We start from the raw sequence: 20,763 nt of genomic DNA on the forward strand, positions 1-20,763 counted from the left end.
GGCCCCAGGGCCAGTGGAAACTACGGCCCAAACTGCAGAATCCTATATAAACGCATTCTACGGACATCTCCAGGAATGCATGGATCATGCTATCCCAAACAAAACCAATACCCAATCATCCAAAGGCAGGCGTCCAGTCTGGTGGACCCCAGCCATAAATAAACTGTACAACAGAAGGAGGAAGCTACTACACGATAGAGCAAAATCCCTAATAGGGAAGACAGCTCTGATCAGTACTAGCAAAAAATTACGATCCCTCATAAAATCCTCCAAGGCAAGCTTCGAGAGAAAAATTGCACAGGACACTAAAGACAATCATAAGGCTTTTTTCAGTTATGTTAGGAACCTGGGATGCACCTCCCAGACTTGTTCTGAGTTGATTCTAAACGACAAAAAATACACTGAACCCACAGACATCGCCAATATCCTGGCAGACAGGTTCAGTGCAAACTCCCCATCCCCCCAAAAGAGCAAGTATCTATCCCGGCAGAGGACTGCCTCCCAAACATCTCTGATGCTCAGGTGAAGGCTGCCCTCTCCAAAGCAAAAAACACTGCTTCCATGGGACCAGATGGCGTCCCGGGTTGTGTCCTACATGAACTCCAAGAAGAACTAACCCCTCAAATAAAACAGCTGTGCAATCTCAGCCTCACTACAGGATATGTGCCCACAGAATGGCGTACAGCAACAGTGGTCCCACTCCACAAAGGTGGAGCCTCTACGGACCCTGGAAACTATCGCTCCATAAGCCTGACTAGCCTAGTCTGCAAGGCTATGGAGAGGATCATCATGGAGATCATAAACAAAGACATTGGTGACCTACAGACACTAGATCCTACCCAATTCTGCTTCGTCAAGGGGAGATCCTGCCTTTTGAACCTGGTCAACTTATTTGAAACAGTCACCAAAGCCATAGATGAAGGGAAGGTAGTCCACACAGCCTTTCTGGATCTAGCAAAGTTATTTGACACAATACCCCACTCGAGCATCATAGATAAGCTATCCAGCTTAAATATAAACCCCTATGTCACAAGATGGGTCGCAAACTGGCTCAAAGACAGAACCCACAGAGTGAGAGTTGCTGGAGCCATGTCAGACTCGAAACCGGTCACAAGTGGTGTCCCACAAGGTTCTGTCCTGGGACCGCTCTTGTTCGCTATATACTTTTCCGAGGTACAGGCCAACGTGGGAGGACTATGGCTCACCAAGTTTGCAGATGACTGCAAACTGGGCGCCATAATCGACTCTCCAGCTGACACAAACATCCTTCAAAAAGGTCTCACAGAGACGGATAACTGGTGCCAGAGCCATGGTCTAAAGCTAAATGCCAAAAAGTGTATAGTCATACCCTTTGGCAAAAACAATGTGCCCACAAATTACCACATAGGCGGTAACCCATTAAATACAGAGAAAGTAATTAGGGATCTGGGGACCCAAGTTGATAGCAATCTCTCCTTTGACAACCACATTGCCAAAGTGGTTAGAAAGACCTTCTACATAGCCCACCTCATCATGAAAGGATTCACATCTAGATCAAGAGAGGTAATCGTGCCCCTTTATTTATTTTTTTTATTTATTTTACATGTGTTAACCGGGGGTGTCTGACTGAGCCGAAAAGGCCCTTTTTCAGCAGAGGTCCGGGGAGAAAAGCTCCACAAAGAAAAATTACAGACACATTTAGTTATTTAGACATAATCAGTATACACACAAATTACAATAGACATGTTTTTACAGTGGTATGCGGCACAAACAGTTACAGTGGAGAGAACAATCAAAAAAATATTAATTTTAAAAATAAAGGTAAGTAATATATTTGTGGTGTACAGCTGAACTTTGGAATGTAGGTAGAATACATACATAGTGCACAGGTACAGTACATACATTGTAGATTAGCCAGTGTTTGTGAGTTAGATTGACATACTATTATCAATTGCTTTAGATTTAGTATGTATGTTATCTACTTTCAGTAGCCTGGGGTGCAATCATGGCACTGCCAACTTTGCGTGAGATGTTGCCTGATGAGGTCTTTAAAGGAGGCTTTGGATGATGTGTTTTGAATGCTAGTAGGGACAGAGTTCCATTTTTTAGCCACCGAACTACTATATAGTGCATCTCCAAAGCTATTGTAGCTATTCATCCCTCATCAGGCCTATCATAGAATATAATGCCCCTTTTGGGATGTACCTTACCCGACACCTACAGCAATTAGAAAGACCCCAAAAGTACCTCACCAAGAGGATCAAGGGACTCAAGCAGATGCCATATGCTGCTCGGTTAAAAAAACTCCAGCTCTACTCAGTTGCATACCGCCTACTTCAAGGCGATCTATGCATATAAAGCTATGTCCAATCCAGAATTAATGGACATGCTCCACCTCAGTAAATCTAAATCCCTTAGAGCCACACGCTCGAGGGACGTGAACCTCAGCACAGAAATAAATAGAACTTGCTGGAGGGACAGATTCATAACCCAGAGACTCCCTTCGCTCTGGAATAGAATTCCAATTCATGTTAGGCAGAGCACCTCACTGAATCTCTTCAAGAAAAATCTTGATGAGTGGATGGGGGATCGTAGGTTTGTCCCGGGGATTACTTCCGTGTCACTATTAGACAGGGGCACAGTAAACTAAACCTTAAAAAGGGCACAGTATACTCAAATCAAGGGGTGGCGTAAGCCAAACAAAATCGGGCTAGGCTTGTAATTGCCCCAGGGCAAATAGCCTAGTATGAACCTATGAAGAAAAAATAAATCAACAACTGATAAAAACCAAAATTGAAGACAAACCACACTGGCAACTGTTCAAGTTGATTAGCGCTTTCGTTTACTGGCAAATTGTAAACTTCTTCAGATAAAACAGCCAACATATTACATTCTTTAAATAGTGTAATACATTATGATGTCATAATTGTATAATTCAATTATTCAATGAAACACTTAACTTTTAAAGAAAAAAATACACATATAGAACCAAATAACTAAATGTTAACTACATAATTATTAAAAATCTATACCCATTATAAAATATAAAATATAATAGATGTATATGCAAAAATACATATACATAATACTGCCAACTACCTGCAAAGTGCTTTTAATTTCAACAAGCTTTTAATTGAAATCATTTCATTCAACCCTGGTGGTGTGTTTGCATCAAGCTTAAGCTGCCACAACATTTCTTTCTCTTCCAGTTTAAGGCTAGATGGACCTCCCCTCTCAGTATTATAAACACAATCAGTAATCGCAAACTGAAAGTTGTGACCAGGGTTATGTGTAACATGTCTAGCCAAAGCATTAAGGGGATTCTGTTTATTAATAGCATAAATATGTTCACGAACACGATTCTTGAAGCTTCTATCTGTTTTGCCCACATAAAATGATGTACAAAGGGCACAGATTCCCAAATAAATCACCCCTATAGTATGAACCTACAAACCTAATTAACACTATCTGAATGTTGGGGGAATGGCTGTATCTGTTGGAAGGTGATAACTGATGGTGATTAACATTGTCTGGATGTTGGGGAAATGGCTGAATCAGTTGGAAGGTGATAACTGATGGTGATTAACACTATCTGGATGTTGGGGGAATGGCTGTATCTGTTGGAAGGTGATTACTGATGGTGATTAACACTATCTGGATGTTGGGGGAATGGCTGTATCTGTTGGAAGGTGATAACTGATGGTGATTAACACTATCTGGATGTTGGGGAATGGCTGTATCTGTTGGAAGGTGATTACTGATGGTGATTAACACTATATGGATGTTGGGGGAATGGCTGTATCTGTTGGAAGGTGATAACTGATGGTGATTTACACTATCTTGATGTTGGGGAAATGGCTATATCTGTTGGAAGATGATAATTGATGGTGACTAACACTATCTGGATTTTGTGGGAATGGCTGTATCTGTTGGAAGGTGATAACTGATGGTGATTAACACTGTCTGGATGTTGTCGGAATGGCTGTATCTTTTCGAAGGTGATAACTGATGGTGATTAACACTGTCTGGATGTTGTGGGAATATCTGTATCTGTTTGAAGGTGATAACTGATAGTGATTAACACTGTCTGGATGTTGGGGGAATGTCTGTATCTTTTGGAAGGTGATAACTGATGGTGATTAACACTGTCTGGATGTTGGGGGAATGTCTGTATCTGTTGGGAGGTGATAACTGGTGGTGATTAACACTGTCTGGATGTTGGGGGAATGGCTGTATCTGTTGGAAGGTGATAACTGATGGTGATTAACACTATCTGGATGTTGAGGGAATGGCTGTATCTGTTGGAAGGTGATAACTGATGGTGATTAACACTATCTGGATGTTGGGGGAATGGCTGTATCTGTTGTAAGGTGATAAGTGATGGTGATTAACACTATCTGGATGTTGGGGGAATGGCTGTATCTGTTGGAAGGTAATAACTGATGGTAATTAACACTATCTGAATGTTGGGGGAATGGCTGTTTCTGTTGGAAGGTGATAACTGATGGTAGTTAACATTGTCTGGATGTTGGGGGAATGGCTGTATCTGTTGGAAGGTGGTAACTGATGGTGATTAACATTGTCTGGATGTTGGGGGAATGGCTGTTTCTGTTGGAAGGTGATAATTGATGGTGATTGATACTATCTGGATGCTGGGGGAATGGCTGTATCTGTTGGAAGGTGATAACTGATGGTGATTGTCACTATCTGGATGTTGGGGGAATGGCTGTCTGTGTTGGAAGGTGGTAACGGATGTAGATTAACACTATCTGGATTTTGGGGGAATGGCTCTATCTGTTGGAAGGTGATAACTGATGGTGATTAACACTATCTGGATTTTGGGGGAAAGGCTTTATCTGTTGGAAGGTGATAACTGATGGTGATTAACACTATCTGGATGTTGGGGGAATGGCTGTATCTGTTGCAAGGTGATAACTGATGGTGATTAACACTATCTGGATGTTGGAGGAATGGCTGTATCTGTTGGAAGGTGATAACTGATGGTGATTTACATTATCTCAGTGTTGGGGAATGGCTGCATCTGTTGCAAGGTGATAACTGATGGATGATTAACACTATCTGGATGTTGGGGGAATGGCTGTATCTGTTGGAATGTGATAACTGATGGTGATTAACACTATTTGGATGTTGGGGGAATGGCTGTATCTGTTGGAAGGTGATAACCGATGGTGATTAACACTATCTGGATGTTGGGGGAATGGCTGTATCTGTTGGAAGGTGATAACGGATGGTGATTAACACTATCTGGATGTTGGGGGAATGGCTGTATCTGTTGGATGGTGATAACTGATGGTGATTAACACTATCTGGATGCTGGAATGGCTGTATCTGTTGGAAGGTGGTAACTGATGGTGATTAACACTATCTGGATGTTGGGGGAATGGCAGTTTCTGTTGGAAGGTGATAACTGATGGTGATTAACACTATCTGGATGTTGGGGGAATGGCTGTATCTTTTGGAAGGTAATAACTGGTGGTGATCAACACTATCTGGATGTTGAGGGAATGGCTGTGTCTGTTGGAAAGTGATATCGGATGGTGATTAATACTGTCTGGATGTTGGGAGAATGGCTGTATCTGCTGGATGGTGATAACTGATGGTGATTAGCACTATCTGGATGATGAGGGAATGGGTGTATCTGTTGGAAGGTGATAACTGATATTGATTAACACTATCTGGATGTTGGGGAAATGGCTGTATCTGTTGGAAGGTGATAACTGATGGTGATTAACACTATCTGGATGTTGGGGGAATGGCTGTATCTGTTGCACAGTGATAACTGATGGTGATTAACACTATCTGGATGTTGGGGAAATGGATGCATCTGTTGGAAGGTAATAATTGATGGTGATTAACACTATCTGGATGTTTTGGGAATGGCTGTATCTGTTGGAAGGTGATAATTGATGGTGATTAACACTGTCTGGATGTTGTGGGAATGGCTGTATCTGTTGGAAGGTGATAACTGATGGTGATTAACACTGTCTGGATGTTGTGGGAATATCTGTATCTGTTGGAAGGTGATAACTGATGGTGATTAACACTGTCTGGATGTTGTGGGAATGTCTGTATCTGTTTGAAGGTGATAACTGATAGTGATTAACACTGTCTGGATGTTGGGGGAATGTCTGTATCTTTTGGAACGTGATAACTGATGGTGATTAACACTGTCTGGATGTTGGGGGAATGTCTGTATCTGTTGGAAGGTGATAACTAATGGTGATTATTACTGTCTGGATGTTGGGGGAATGTCTGTATCAGTTGGAAGGTGATAACTGATGATGATTAACACTATCTGAATGTTGGGGGAATGTCTGTATCTGTTGGAAGGTGATAACTGATGGTGAGTAACACTATCTGGATGTTGGGGGAATGGCTGTATCTGTTGGAAGGTGATAACTGATGGTGATTAACACTATCTGGATGTTGGGGGAATGGCTGTATCTGTTGGAAGGTGATAACTGATGGTGATTAACACTGTCCGGATGTTGGGGGAATGGCTGTATCTGTTGGAAGGTGATAACTGATGGTGATTAACACTATCTGGATGTTGGGGGAATGGCTGTATCTGTTGGAAGTTGATTACTGATGGTGATTAACACTATCTGGATGTTGGGGGAATGGCTGTATCTTTTGGAAGGTGATTACTGATGGTGATTAACACTATCTGAATGTTGGGGGAATGGCTGTATCTGTTGGAAGGTGATAACTCATGGTGATTAACACTATCTGGATGTTGGGGGAATGGCTGTATCTGTTGGAAGGTGATAACTGATGGTGATTAACACTGTCTGGATGTTGGGGGAATGGCAGTTTCTGTTGGAAGGTGATAACTGATGGTGATTAACACTATCTGGATGTTGGGGGAATGTCTGTATCTGTTGGAAGGTGATAACTGATGGTGTTTAACACTATCTGGATGTTGGGGAAATGTCTGTATCTTTTGGAAGGTGATAACTGATGGTGATTAACACTATCTGGATGTTGGGGGAATGGCAGTTTCTGTTGGAAGGTGATAACTGATGGTGATTAACACTACCTGGATGTTGGGGGAATGTCTGTATCTGTTGGAAGGTGATAACTGATGGTGATTAACACTATCTGGATGTTGGGGGAATGTCTGTATCTGTTGGAAGGTGATACCTGATGGTGATTAACACTATCTGGATGTTGGGGGAATGGCAATTTCTGTTGGAAGGTGATAACTGATGGTGATTAACACTATCTGGATGTTGGGGGAATGGCAGTTTCTGTTGGAATGTGATAACTGATGGTGATTAACACTATCTGGATGTTGGGGGAATGGCTGTATCTGTTGGAAGGTGATAACTGATGGTGATTAACACTATGTTGGGGGAATGGCTGTATCTGTTAGAAGGTGATAACTGATGGTGATTAACACTATCTGGATGTTGGAGGAGTGGCTGTATCTGTTGTAAGGTGATAACTCATGGTGATTAACACTATCTGGATGTTAGGGGAATGGCTGTATCTGTTGCAAGGTGATAACTGATGGTGATTAACACTATCTGGATGTTGGAGGAATGGCTGTATCTGTTGGAAGGTGATAACTCATGGTGATTAACACTATCTGGATGTTGGGGGAATGGCTGTATCTGTTGCAAGGTGATAACTGATGGTGATTAACACTATCTGGATTTTGGAGGAATGGCTGTATCTGTTGGAAGGTGATAACTCATGGTGATTAACACTATCTGGATGTTGGGGGAAAGCAGCAAGAAATCAAACCGACTTCTCGGTTTTCTGATGCAGTTTTCCTTCACCTTTTACCGGTAAAACTGCTTCAGTGTAGATTGCTGTTAACGCCAAGAAACTAGCTGCACAGAGAGGAGCTGGATTTTGTTTTTGTAAGTTTGCTTTTTAACATTTTAAGGAATTTGTATTTGTGATGACGTTTCCGTACTCTTCGGTAGTTTTCTTTAAAACGCTGTTACTCTCGACTATTTTTTTGTTTGCATGAACTGCTGACTAGTTAGTTATTCTGTTCACTTGCAGCAGTTGGTGTGTTACCTCTCTGCATTTGGTTAGTAAGTGTGGGCACAGGATGCTCTTTTAGTCCAGTGACCTTCTTGGAAGTCTAAAGATAAGTAATCATTTTTTTGCAAACATGAAATTAGACAGTATGATGACCCAGAAGGTAAAACAATAAAGCATAGAACCGAAGCTGTCACAGGAAACAGAAGTTTAATCCACAAGCCACAAACAGTTCACATAAACGCCTCCAAATATACAGTACGTTTTCGTTTCTCCTACTTCATCAGATGTGGGCTGCTTCCAATGCTAACACCTTTTATAGAGCACATTGTTTCAATTAACAAATCAGCTTTGCTAAGCAATCAACTTGTAATTGAGAAAAAAAGAAAAAAGTGCTTTTGTGCTTTTAACCTGATGTTAAAATTTTATGTTTTATATGATAAAAATTTAAAGGTGTGTATCGATACATTACTAAATCACATACTCTTATTATAAATAACCATTCACTTTTAAAACTGTGTTAAATTTTGGTAAAATGCATAAATGAATTAAAAAATACTAAATAAGTAAAAAATGAAATGAAACTTTCCTTTGATGAAAGAAATACTTCTGCAAAAACTAATCCACTTAGCACCATCTAGTGGCCATGCAAAGATTTTGCAAGGAACAACAACAACTTTTGAAAATAAGATCAGCCAAATTGTACTATGTGTCTAATAGGAATTTCAAGAAAGTTGCTCAAACCTTACTTATAAAGAGTCCTAAATGCTTTATAAACTCTCTACATACTTTTTACTAAACATCTTTTTTGTTAAGTAATTTTTATTTAATGTTCATTTGAATGCAATTTTATTAACATGTTTTTAATAAGTTTTTTAATCAAACAGTAATAAATTAATTTTTAACATATGTATGTATTTATAGACCAAGCATATAGTAGGCATTTTTAGAACTCACTTTATGTAAGTTATGTTTTAAGGAAAAGGGAACGGTTTGTTATTTTGTTGTTCCTTGCAAAATCTTTGTATGGGCACTAGATGGCCCTCAGCATTAGACCTGCACTTTTATGAATAACCACAGATACCTTACCTGCATCGTGATTTCCTTGTCCCTTGCTTCTTCCTCCCTTCTTTTCCTGCTCTCTCCCTAGGAGTCTGTGAGCTGGATGAGTCATAGTGGATTCTAACCCTTAGGAGGCACGTAGAACCTGGCTTGCATTTGGCCCTCAGCATTAGACTTGTGTTTCTATGAATAGTCACTGATGTTTTATCTGCACTGTGATTTTCTTGTCCTCATGTTTTCCCTTTACTTTCCTTCCTTCCTTTCCTGCCCCCCCCCTTTCCCATCCCATCCATGCTCTTGCAGATGCACACATTTACTTGTATTTTGTTTGATTGATATGGCTTATTTGTTCATCAGGACTGTATATTTATTTATATATATATATATATATATATATATATATATATATATATATATATATATACATTTTTATGCATTTTTATGTGATCTCTAAATGAGTCTAAACCTAGTGGACATGAACTAAGGAGTCTTTGCCACTTAGGATTTGACGTTGGCTTTATTCTAGATTGAGCTTTACTAATTTAGAAGCATTTTTAAACTGTTTTAGGTTAAGAAATGCTGTCTCTATTTATATATACATTTTTAAATATTATTTAAACATTATACGGTTTTTGAATAAAGTCAGAGGAGTTTTTAGACAGTTTTTATGTGATATAACTATTTTCAAAGTGTGATTAAATTTTCTTGATGTAATATGAATTGTGTTTGTCTGCCCTAATTAGTTGCTAATTAGGGCGTATGTTTTGTATATAAGGACAAGGAGTAACTCTGTTTAATGTAACCTGATGAAGCGCACTAGTTAAGTGCGTGAAAGCGCTTGTTCTCCTACAATAAATTGTCTGTTTTATTCATTGTGGTGGTTCCAGTGATTTGTTGGATATTTCAAAATAATAATAACTCAACAATGGTCTGCACAGCTATATGCTAAGGTATTTACATGTTTCCCCTATCCAAAAGAGACAGTGGTGTTTTACTGGTGGTGAATTTTCTGTTAACCATCCATTTGCCCATGAGAAGTACTTAACTTTATGTGGAGTGGAAGACTCTTCCACAGAAGAGGCATTCTCTATAATACCTACATATCCCTACAACATGTTCTGTTAATTTTGCAAAAAGGATTGAGGACTCTTGAGTGGGTGTTCATAACACAAGTGAACTTGCAAATATGTAATAGTCTGATAGAATAGGGTTTGTTGAGGCTGTATAGGTAAAACAAAGGTCACCTCTCTGTAGCTTCTCTGACACAGGCAAGAGAGAGACAAGGCTTTGAGATGGTCTGTGTAGTTTTTTATGATTTAGGCTGACTAGTAGGCAGCCTGGTATGTTATCAGACCCCATAGATGTGGTGTTCCCGTCTTTAGTGCCTTGATGGCCTTAGATAGTGCCTTGATAACTTGATCATGAAAAATCTAAAGACTGGGATGTAGTTGTATGAATGTGATCTGAAAATATTGGAGGGAAGAAGAGGATGAAGCTCAAACTGAATTTGTCTACTAGCAGATTGGTTATGTCCTCTGGGAGCATGTGGTATAATTTAGTATTAACTCTACATAGTGCCATGCATCGTTTGTGAGTTTCCTAACATTATAATAAATATTTTCTCCTACTCTTTTTTGCCAAGTGCCATGGGATCTTTTATGCTTAACTAAGGTATCTGCTCATTTATTAGTATATTAAAGTAATACTTAAAATCCATCCTGACTTGGGACAGACTTAATTTCCTTCAGATAACATATGGTACTGCTCCCAATGAGGTGAGGTTTGCCTGAGTCTAAATGGGAAGGTATTTCCACCTAAGGAAAATGCACATGTAATGCGATTCTATCTCGCCTACATTCATAACTGATGGGCTCGGAGCCGAGAATCGGCTCCGACTCGGCCGATACACTAGCACGAAATCTCTCATTGGCTGGGCCAGTCCCCTTATCCCAGGATGCACCACGCCCAAACCCCCAGATCTCGTTTGCCCCACAACAACTCACTCACATGAGCCACTCCAACTGTACAATAGTGTTTCCTCCAGATCCAACAGGTAGGGGGAAGGAGGGCGAATGCGTCTGAATGTAGGCGAGATGGATCACATACATCTATCGTTATGGTAAGTACATAACTAAAAGATGTAATGCGATCCTATCTCGCCTACATTCATAACTGATGGGACAGTGTCCCTAGCACCTAGATCCTGGGAGGCTCACTGGAAAACACTCCTGAGCACTGTGGAACCAAAGGACGCCCGACCTCTAGAGGCCGTGTCCAGTTTGTAATGAGAAATAAAAGTATGTGGAGAAGCCCAAGTGGCCACTGCACATATCTCATCCACCGACAGTGTGGCGTGGAAGGCCACTGAAGTAGCCATAGCCCTAGTAGAATGCGCTCTAACTGGAAATAGAAGGTCCCTTCCTGTTGATGCATAAATAAATGAAACACAATCCCTAATCCACCTAGCAATAGTGGTCTTAGTTACTGCTTTGCCAATCCTGTTATCTGCAAAGGCCACAAACAACTGGTCTGATTTCCTCTGCTGCTGTGTTCTATCCAAGTAAAACCTCAGTTGTCTATGCACATCCAACTGATGAAGTCTGTATTCTGCCTTGTTGGAAAATTTTGGAAAGAAAACTGGTAGCTCTATAGATTGTTGCAGACAAAGAGCAGAAGAAACTTTCGGAAGAAATGACAGGTTTAGTCTTAGAGATACTCTATCCTTGTGAAAGATCAGATAAGAGGGCTTAACAGAGAGGGCTTGAAGCTCCGAAACTCTTCTGGCTGACGTAATAGCTACCAAGAAGGCAGTCTTCCATGATAAGAACTTTTGCTCACAAGTGGCCGCCGGCTCGAAGGGATGAGATGTCAAGGCTCCTAAAACTACATTTAAATCCCATGGCAAAACAGGTTGCGACACCGGGGGGCGAAGCAACCAAGCTCCCTTGAGAAAGGCCTTACACAACTTATGACTCATGAGTGAAGGCTCAAAGGCAACATGATAATTAGAAATCGCTGCCAATTGGACTTTAAGCGTGGAGACAGTGGAACCCTGTCTAAAAAGAGTTGCCAAAAAATCTAATACTGCCGACACCGGGGCTGTCAGAGGGTCAAGGTTGTGCCGCTGGGCCCAAATGGGCCCAAATGTAGGCGAGATGGATCACATACATCTATCATGGTAAGTACATAACTAAAAGTTTTGGAACATATGCCCATCCTGTTTCTTCATGGAAGTAATTAACTTCCCACCATACAGCTGTGAGTGAGTTCAGAAACCACCATCATGAAGGGGGCATGGCTTGGGGAGCAGTTTGAAAGGGAGTGGCCATACAGCATCGTGTTGATGTGGTTTGGTGGGGGCAGCAGTCTGGGAGTAGTGAGTACAAATTTGAAAATGCTGGCTACACATGCACTGCCCTACTCCCACTAGCACAGCTGGCACTATCTCACATCATAACAGTCAGAACAGTAAATAAAATGTTTTAGGAACCAAGAACATTCTACCATCTGAGAAGGAGGCAGCTGAAATTGTATCTAGTTCAAAGGGAAAGGGAATTTTGGTTGGTTCATAGCAGTGAGTTGGGCACCTTGCATCTCGATAGAGAAAAACTGCGTTTGGTAAACCTGTGGACAGTGTTCGCAACACATTCAGCTGCTGGATCAAATGACGTTTTGATACCAGTTTGTGTGGCTGTGAAGTACCTTTCACAGGAGTAGAACATGTGCTGGAAACAGCTGGCTATTGTATTTGCTGTCTGCTATTTTCCTGCTTTTGAGTCACAGTAAAGAAACTTTAGCAATTTCTAAGTACAGTTTTATTCGTGAGTTGTAGACACCCCGCTGTTAGACAGTTAGTTTAGTGCTGTATTTATGTCTGGGTTACTGAATTCGATCTCTGTGTGTTTATAGTGTAGCATGTGAAAGTTAAAAAAATGAAGCAAACGGCTTTAGAGAGAAGTATGACTTTCCATATTGTCAAAAAAGGTAAAAATTTTACATTGTGTCTGCAGGTCCTACTCTTCTTATTGTGGAGTACTGTTGTCATGGTGACCTTCAGAACTTTCTGAAAAGGAAACAAAGATCATTTGCTTGTTCCAAACCTGGGACAGACAGCAGGAACACAGCTGTTTATATGAATCTTGCATCCCAGAAAGAAACAACCAGGTAAAGGATATTTGTTTATTGCAGCACTGTTGAGATATATTTTTTTAATTGGCGGCATGTTTGGTAGAAATGTAGTTGAACATAGAAGCAAAGGCAACATATATTTTTTAATAGTGAATGCTTACTGTGCCATCTGAATATTTCTGATATACCCTAGGTTTCACTTCAGTCAGCTGCATAAATGCATCAGATCTATTTACCCAATGTGGATACATTTTCTAGAGCTTTCTTTAAAAAAAAGTGAATTTGCAAATTGTCAGCTGTGCTGATGCAAGACATTGTCCATTTAAATCACAAAAAGGCGGCAGAAGGCTGTCAAGTTTGTGAATATAAAATGAAAAATAAATGTTTGAGTTGCTACTTTGAGGTCTGTCAGTCGTCCTTCATAAATATCCGTGGTGTCAACTGTCTTCTGTTTTGCAACAAATAAAACGACATGCTATAATTAATTAAGAATTACCTGATGTAGCCAGCCCATTGGTGTGGAGTCAGGCCACCTGTCTACTGTGATAATTTAGATTTAAATAGCAGGACAAGTCAGGGAGAGTACAGCCAGCAGAGAGAGAACGTGAGAGAATGGCAAGCCTCATTGCTTGTTCACCTTAATAGAACTGTAGTACACGATCGCTAAAATAACCTTCCTTGTGTGGTTTGCTAAAACTTATGAATTATGAATTAAAATTTATTTTGTAAGTGAAGTTTGGAATACAGTTATCTGTGGCTGTTTATATTTTTGTTAAGTAGAGTACGTATAAACTCCACTCCCTGACATGTTGTGTTATCAGACTTTAAACTGTATACATTTAGTTTTAGCTACTTTGTCAGCTTATTGTTATTGTAACCTTAATTTGTGCAAGTAAGAGCTAAGTTCCCACCAAGTTGTTATCATATTAGTACTGTGCTACAACTAAAACTACTACACTTCTGTCATCATGGACCTATGAGGTGATTTTACCTCGCGCCTTACCAATTTGTTGGCACTAGTATATTGAGTGAAGGGAATGACTTATGTTTACTGACAGCTGTTTACATCTAGAATTTTCCAACATCTCTCTCTCTCTCTCTGTTTCTCTCATTGTACCATTGTAATAAACGGACACATTACTAAACCAGCTAACACTGACGTGGTCAAGACATCCCTGTGTAAGTCTCAAAGCACTCACCTGAACGTTTTTAGCCATCTAGGGATAAACTGTTTTACCTAAACTCTCACAGAACTCTACAGGCAGTCACCAAGATTGGAAGCCTGAACCACTAAGGTCAAATACATCTGTTTTTATTCCTTAAGTCCACGTTATAGGTGATTTTTCCGTAAAATGTACTGACATTACACTCATCAAACTGGATAATGAGAGGGTTACAGTCTTGTGCTTGTATCAGGAACATTAATGGGTCACTCAGGATCTTTCACTATCCTCAATATGAGTGGGACCTTGTTGCTTCTGCGGGAGTGAATTACCTTAGGCACTGTATTTTAAGGGTGATGCACGAACACATAACTGAACTTTCCCCGTAAGTTCCCAGAGAAGGTAAATAACTAATGTTGAACAGGATTATTCCATTTCCAAGAGTGATGCCTAATTTCAAACAAGATAGTTGGTTATAATGATTGACTTATTAAATTATATATGTCTTGGGCAGTCCACTGTATGAATGCCTGGGGCCTAATGGTCAACAGACTGTCCTGTTTTGCCAGAAGTGGCCTGCACTTCGTATTGCCTGGCTAGATCTTAATCCATAATGCTTTTTTAGACAATGTTCAAATTAATTTGCAAATTTGCTTTGACAGTTCCGCTTCCAACAAGGTCAGGGTTGCTCTTTTCAATGCTAGGAGCTTAAACGATAAATAGTCTGAGTTTTAGGACTACTTCACTATTATAGACATCCGTATCTGTGCAGTCAGCAGTACTTGATTTAACAGCGATGACAGCACTATTATGTATATATCCGTATCTGTGCAATCAGTGATACTTGATTTCACAACAATGATTGCACAGATATGGATGTATATAATAATGCTGTCAGCAGTACTTCACTTCACAACGATGACAGCACTATTGTATACATCCGTATCTATGCAGTCAGTGATACTTGGTTTCACGATGACAGCACTGTTATATACATCGATTTCTGTGCAGTCAGTGATATTTGATTTCACAATAATGACAGCACTATTCAGTGATACTTGATTTCACAACGATGACAGCACTATTATATACAGCCGTATCTGTGCAGTCAGCGATACTTGATTTTACAACGATGACAGCACTATTATATATATCTATATCTGTACAGTCAGTGATATTTGATTTCACAACAATGACAGCACTATTATATACATCCGTATCTGTACAGTCAGCGATACTTGATTTCACAACGATGACAATACTATTATATACATCCGTATCTGTGCAGTCAGCGATACTTGATTTCACAACAATGACAACACTATTATATACATCCGTATCTGTGCAGTCAGCAATACTTGATTTCACAACGATGATAGCACTATTACACACACACACACACATATATATATATATATATATATATATATATATATATATATATATATCCGTATCTGTGCAGTCAGCGGTACTTGATTTCACAGCAATGACAGCACTATTATATACATCCGTATCTGTGCAGTCAGCGATACTTGATTTCACAATGATGACGGCACTGTTATATACATCCGTATCTGTGCAGTCAGTGATACTTGATTTCACAACGATGACAGCACTATTATATACATCCGTATCTGTGCAGTCAGCGATACTTGATTTCACAACGATGACAGCACTATTATATACATCCGTATCTGTGCAGTCAGCGATACTTGATTTCACAACAATGACAGCACTATTATATACATCCGTATCTGTGCAGTCAGCGATACTTGATTTCACAACAATGACAACACTATTATATACACCCGTATCTGTGCAGTCAGCGATACTTGATTTCACAATGATGACAACACTATTATATATATCCGTATCTGTGCAGTCAGCGATACTTGATTTCACAACGATGACAGCACTATTATATACATCCGTATCTGTGCAGTAAGCGATACTTGATTTCACAACGATGACAGCACTATTATATACATCCGTATCTGTGCAGTCAGCGATACTTGATTTCACAACGATGACAGCACTATTATATACATCCGTATCTGTGCAGTCAGCGATACTTGATTTCACAACGATGACAGCACTATTATATACATTCGTATCTATACAGTCAGTGATACTTGATTTCACAACGATGACAGCACTATTATATGCATCCGTATCTGTGCAGTCAGCGATACTTGATTTCACAACGATGACAGTGCTTATCCTTACCAGGCTGCTACCCCTACCATGCATTTTAGACCACTAGCAACTGTGGAGGTATCTGAATATTTATTCGGGACACTCGTCTTGTGAGATATCTTCCATAAAATCAACCTAGAACTTTTAGAGGTCCTAGTGTATGTCAGTCAGCAAACTTGCCTACCACATTATTGCTAACTGCAGGTTCCCTTCTTGGTCTCTTTAATAGGATCATAGGAATTTACTAGGCTAATGGCCCTAGGGCTTTTACAAGCCTAGCCAAGTTCTTACCCTTATTTCCATGATCAGTACCTATTGCCCCTGTCCAAGAGGGACACAGGTAGAACCCCTGGGGTGAATGTATGGTTACCCATCCAGTTGTCCAGATTGTGTTTGAAGCGGGCCAATGAGGTGCTCTGTTTGACATGAAGTGGGATTCTGTTCCAAAGGTGTGGTAACTTCTGGGAGAAAAAGCTGTCCCTCCAGCAGGTTTTGTTAATGTCACATACCAGTTTAATGTCTGTAGAGCAAGTAACCCATGTACTATTTGAATTACGGATATACAGCATTTCCAATAAAGCAGGGTCAGAGATTGCATTGTATGCAAGGCAGAGATCACCTCTGAGTAGTCTATATGAAACAGAATAAAGTGACAGTGATTTCAGACGATCTCCATAGTACACTAATTCCATTCCTGTGTGGATTTTCTCACCTTGACATCCTTCCTTGCAGTTTCCTAACTTAAGCAGTAAGTAATACGTTTAGATAATTACAACAGATCGTGCTGATTATCTAAGCGTTTCCTAACGTAAGCGATAAGTAATACGTTTAGATAATTACAACAGATCGTGCTGATTATCTAAGCGTTTCCTAATGTAAGCGATAAGTAATACGTTTAGATAATTACACCAGATCGTGCTGATTAAGCGTTTCCTAACATAAGCGATAAGTAATACGTTTAGATAATTTTACAACAGATCGTGCTGATTATCTAAGCGTTTCCTAACATAAGTGATAAGTAATACGTTTAGATAATTACACCAGATCGTGCTGATTATCTAAGCATTTCCTAACGGAAGCGATAAGTAATACGTTTAGATAATTACACCAGATCGTGCTGATTATCTAAGCATTTCCTAACGTAAGCGATAAGTAATACGTTTAAATAATTACAACAGATCGTGCTGAATATCTAAGCGTTTCCTAACGTAAGCGATAAGTAATACGTTTAGATAATTACAACAGATCGTGCTGATTATCTAAGCGTTTCCTAACGTAAGCGATAAGTAATACTTTTAGATAATTAAAACAGATCATGCTGATTATCTAAGCGTTTCCTAACATAAGCGATAAGTTATACGTTTAGATAATTACAACAGATCGTGTTGATTATCTAAGCGTTTCCTAATGTAAGTGATAAGTAATACGTTTAGGTAATTACAACAGATCGTGCTGATTATCTAAGCGTTTCCTAATGTAAGCGATAAGTAATACGTTTAGATAATTACAACAGATCGTGCTGATTATCTAAGCGTTTTCTAATGTAAGCGATAAGTAATACATTTAGGTAATTACAACAGATCGTGCTGATTATCTAAGCGTTTCCTAACGTAAGCGATAAGTAATACGTTTAGATAATTACAACAGATCGTGTTGATTATCTAAGCGTTTCCTAATGTAAGTGATAAGTAATACGTTTAGATAATTACAACAGATCGTGCTGATTATCTAAGCATTTCCTAACGTAAGCGATAAGTAATACGTTTAAATAATTACAACAGATCATGCTGATTATCTAAGCGTTTCCTAATGTAAGTGATAAGTAATACGTTTAGATAATTACAACAGATCGTGCTGATTATCTAAGCGTTTCCTAACATAAGCGATAAGTTATACGTTTAGATAATTACAACAGATCGTGCTGATTATCTAAGCGTTTCCTAACGTAAGCGATAAGTAATACGTTTAGATAATTACAACAGATCGTGCTGATTATCTAAGCGTTTCCTAATGTAAGCGATAAGTAATACGTTTAGATAATTACAACAGATCATGCTGATTATCTAAGCTACCTGAAAAAAGCTTCTGCTTAAACCAAATACCCTTATTGTGGGATATTTTAATTTGTCAAGTGGCAAAATTGTACAGTCTCCAAGAAATAAATCCAGACTTACCTGGGTTTTTCAAATACCATCTGTGTAATGTAGCTTCTAGATTTTGTCTTTACAAAATATTCCCTGTCTTGTAATATCCCTTGTACCACCACACATGGCAAAACCTCCCACAGTAAATCAGATCACCTAGCTGTTATATTGGCCCATAATGCAAGTCTTCCAGCCAGTAAAGACCCAGCAGTATTTCAAGATTATCCTAAAGACAGATTATTATTTATTGGTATCCTGAAAAGTCACAACTCTTGTATTGTACTTTGTCATGAATTGGCTGCTCCCATCCACACAGGAACAGTGGTAAGTCCAAAAATAACTCAGTATGATGGCACTGCCATTAAATCAGATGTACAAGAAAAATATAAAGTCTGTGGCACCTTGTAAAGTCTTCCTTCTTCCTCATTAATTAAACTGATCTAAGAGCATTAAACAAGAGCCTTGGGTGAAAACTTAAGGAGTGTAAAGCCAGTTATAAAGTTAGAATGACAAACAATACTAAAAATAACCACAAGGTCTTCTTCAGCAGCATTAGGAAAATGAAGAAGCAATACTCGGTTGTGCTCTAAACTTGAGTCCAATAGCATATCACACTATAGCCCAAAACAGTACCTGATAACCACGCTGACAAACTTGGATTTCAGCTTCACTCCACAAACATGCCATTGCCCCCCCAGTTTCTCCCCGTCCTATCCACCCAGCTGTCACTCTTGATCAGGTCACATCAGTATTCTCCTGAACTAAAAGCACTTACTTACACAGACCCTGACAGTATTCCAGGGTGTCTATTTTTATTCATTCATTTGTTTGTAGTTGTTAACTGGTCTGGAGCAGTGAACCATATGGACCTTTTCCAGACTCAGCTCTAGAGCACTGCCTGGTTAAATGACTTGCTAAAAGTCACACTGTAGGCAATACGGAGACTGAGGTAATCAAATCCCAGACCACCAGAAACAACTGATTGAGCATAGCATTACATAGCCTAACTTCTTCTACAGCTTTTTAACCATAGTCTCTCAATGGGTCATGTTCCTAAAATTTGAAGAACATCCATAATCATGTCTGTCTACTGGGGTGGGCCACAACAGACACCAGTAGCTGTAGGCCTATTAGTCTCACTAGCGTGTTGTGTAAAACCATGGAGCACACCATTATTGAGGTGCTTACCAGTCTGGTAGCTTACCCCCAAACCATCAACCCTTTGGTAGGTTACCTCCAAACCTTCAACCCTTTGGTAGGTTACCTCTAAACCTTCAACCCTTTGGTAGGTTGCCTCCAAACATTCAACCCTTTGGTGGGTTACTTCCAAACTTTCAACCCTTTGGTAGGTTGCCTCCAAACCTTCAACCCTTTGGTAGGTTACCTCTAAACCTTCAACCCTTTGGTAGGTTACCTCTAAACCTTCAACCTTTTGGTAGGTTGTCTCCAAACCTTCAACCCTTTGGTAGGTTACCTCTAAACCTTCAACCCTTTGGTAGGTTACTTCCAAACCCCAACCCTTTGGTAGGTTACCTCCAAACTTTCAATCGTTTGGTAGGTTACCTCCAAACTTTCAACCCTTTGGTAGGTTACCTCGTAGGTTACCTTCAACCCTTTGATAGGTTGTCTCCAAACCTTCAACTCTTTGGTAGGTTACCTCCAAACCTTCAGCCCTTTGGTAGGTTACTTCCAAACCTTCAACCCTTTGGTAGGTTACCTCCAAACCTTCAACCCTTTGGTAGGTTACTTCCAAACCTTCAACCCTTTGGTAGGTTACCTCCAAACCTTCAACCCTTTGGTAGGTTACCTCCAAACCTTCAACCCTTTGGTAGGTTACCTCCAAACTTTCAACTATTTGGTAGGTTACTTCCAAACCTTTAACCTTTTGGTAGGGGATGTGAATTTAACATGTGTACCAATAACACTTTGTTTTACAGCACAGTAAACCACTCCCTTGCCTGATAAAAAAGTATGTATATATTGAGAAAGCTTGTGAGGAAACTATTACTCTATGATTGCTTGTCTGTGTACTTAATAAAGGATTTTCGACTGGAAACAGACTGCCTGCCTTGCTT

The 20,763-nt window shown here is 39.7% G+C and overlaps 1 protein-coding gene across 1 annotated transcript in view; it reads left to right on the forward strand.

The window, feature by feature from the left end:
• Positions 1-20,763, forward strand: part of LOC122789882 (mast/stem cell growth factor receptor Kit-like) — a 666,793-nt gene that overhangs the window by 380,769 nt on the left and 265,261 nt on the right. The window contains exon 7 of the mRNA XM_044057314.1: positions 13,068-13,221. Coding sequence (XP_043913249.1) covers positions 13,068-13,221 — 154 coding nt within the window. The remainder of the gene's footprint in view (positions 1-13,067; positions 13,222-20,763) is intronic.

The sequence above is a fragment of the Protopterus annectens genome, chromosome 15.part0 (genome assembly GCF_019279795.1).
Source record: "Protopterus annectens isolate FY-2018-M chromosome 15.part0, PAN1.0, whole genome shotgun sequence".
Classification (NCBI taxonomy): Eukaryota; Metazoa; Chordata; order Ceratodontiformes; family Protopteridae; genus Protopterus; species Protopterus annectens.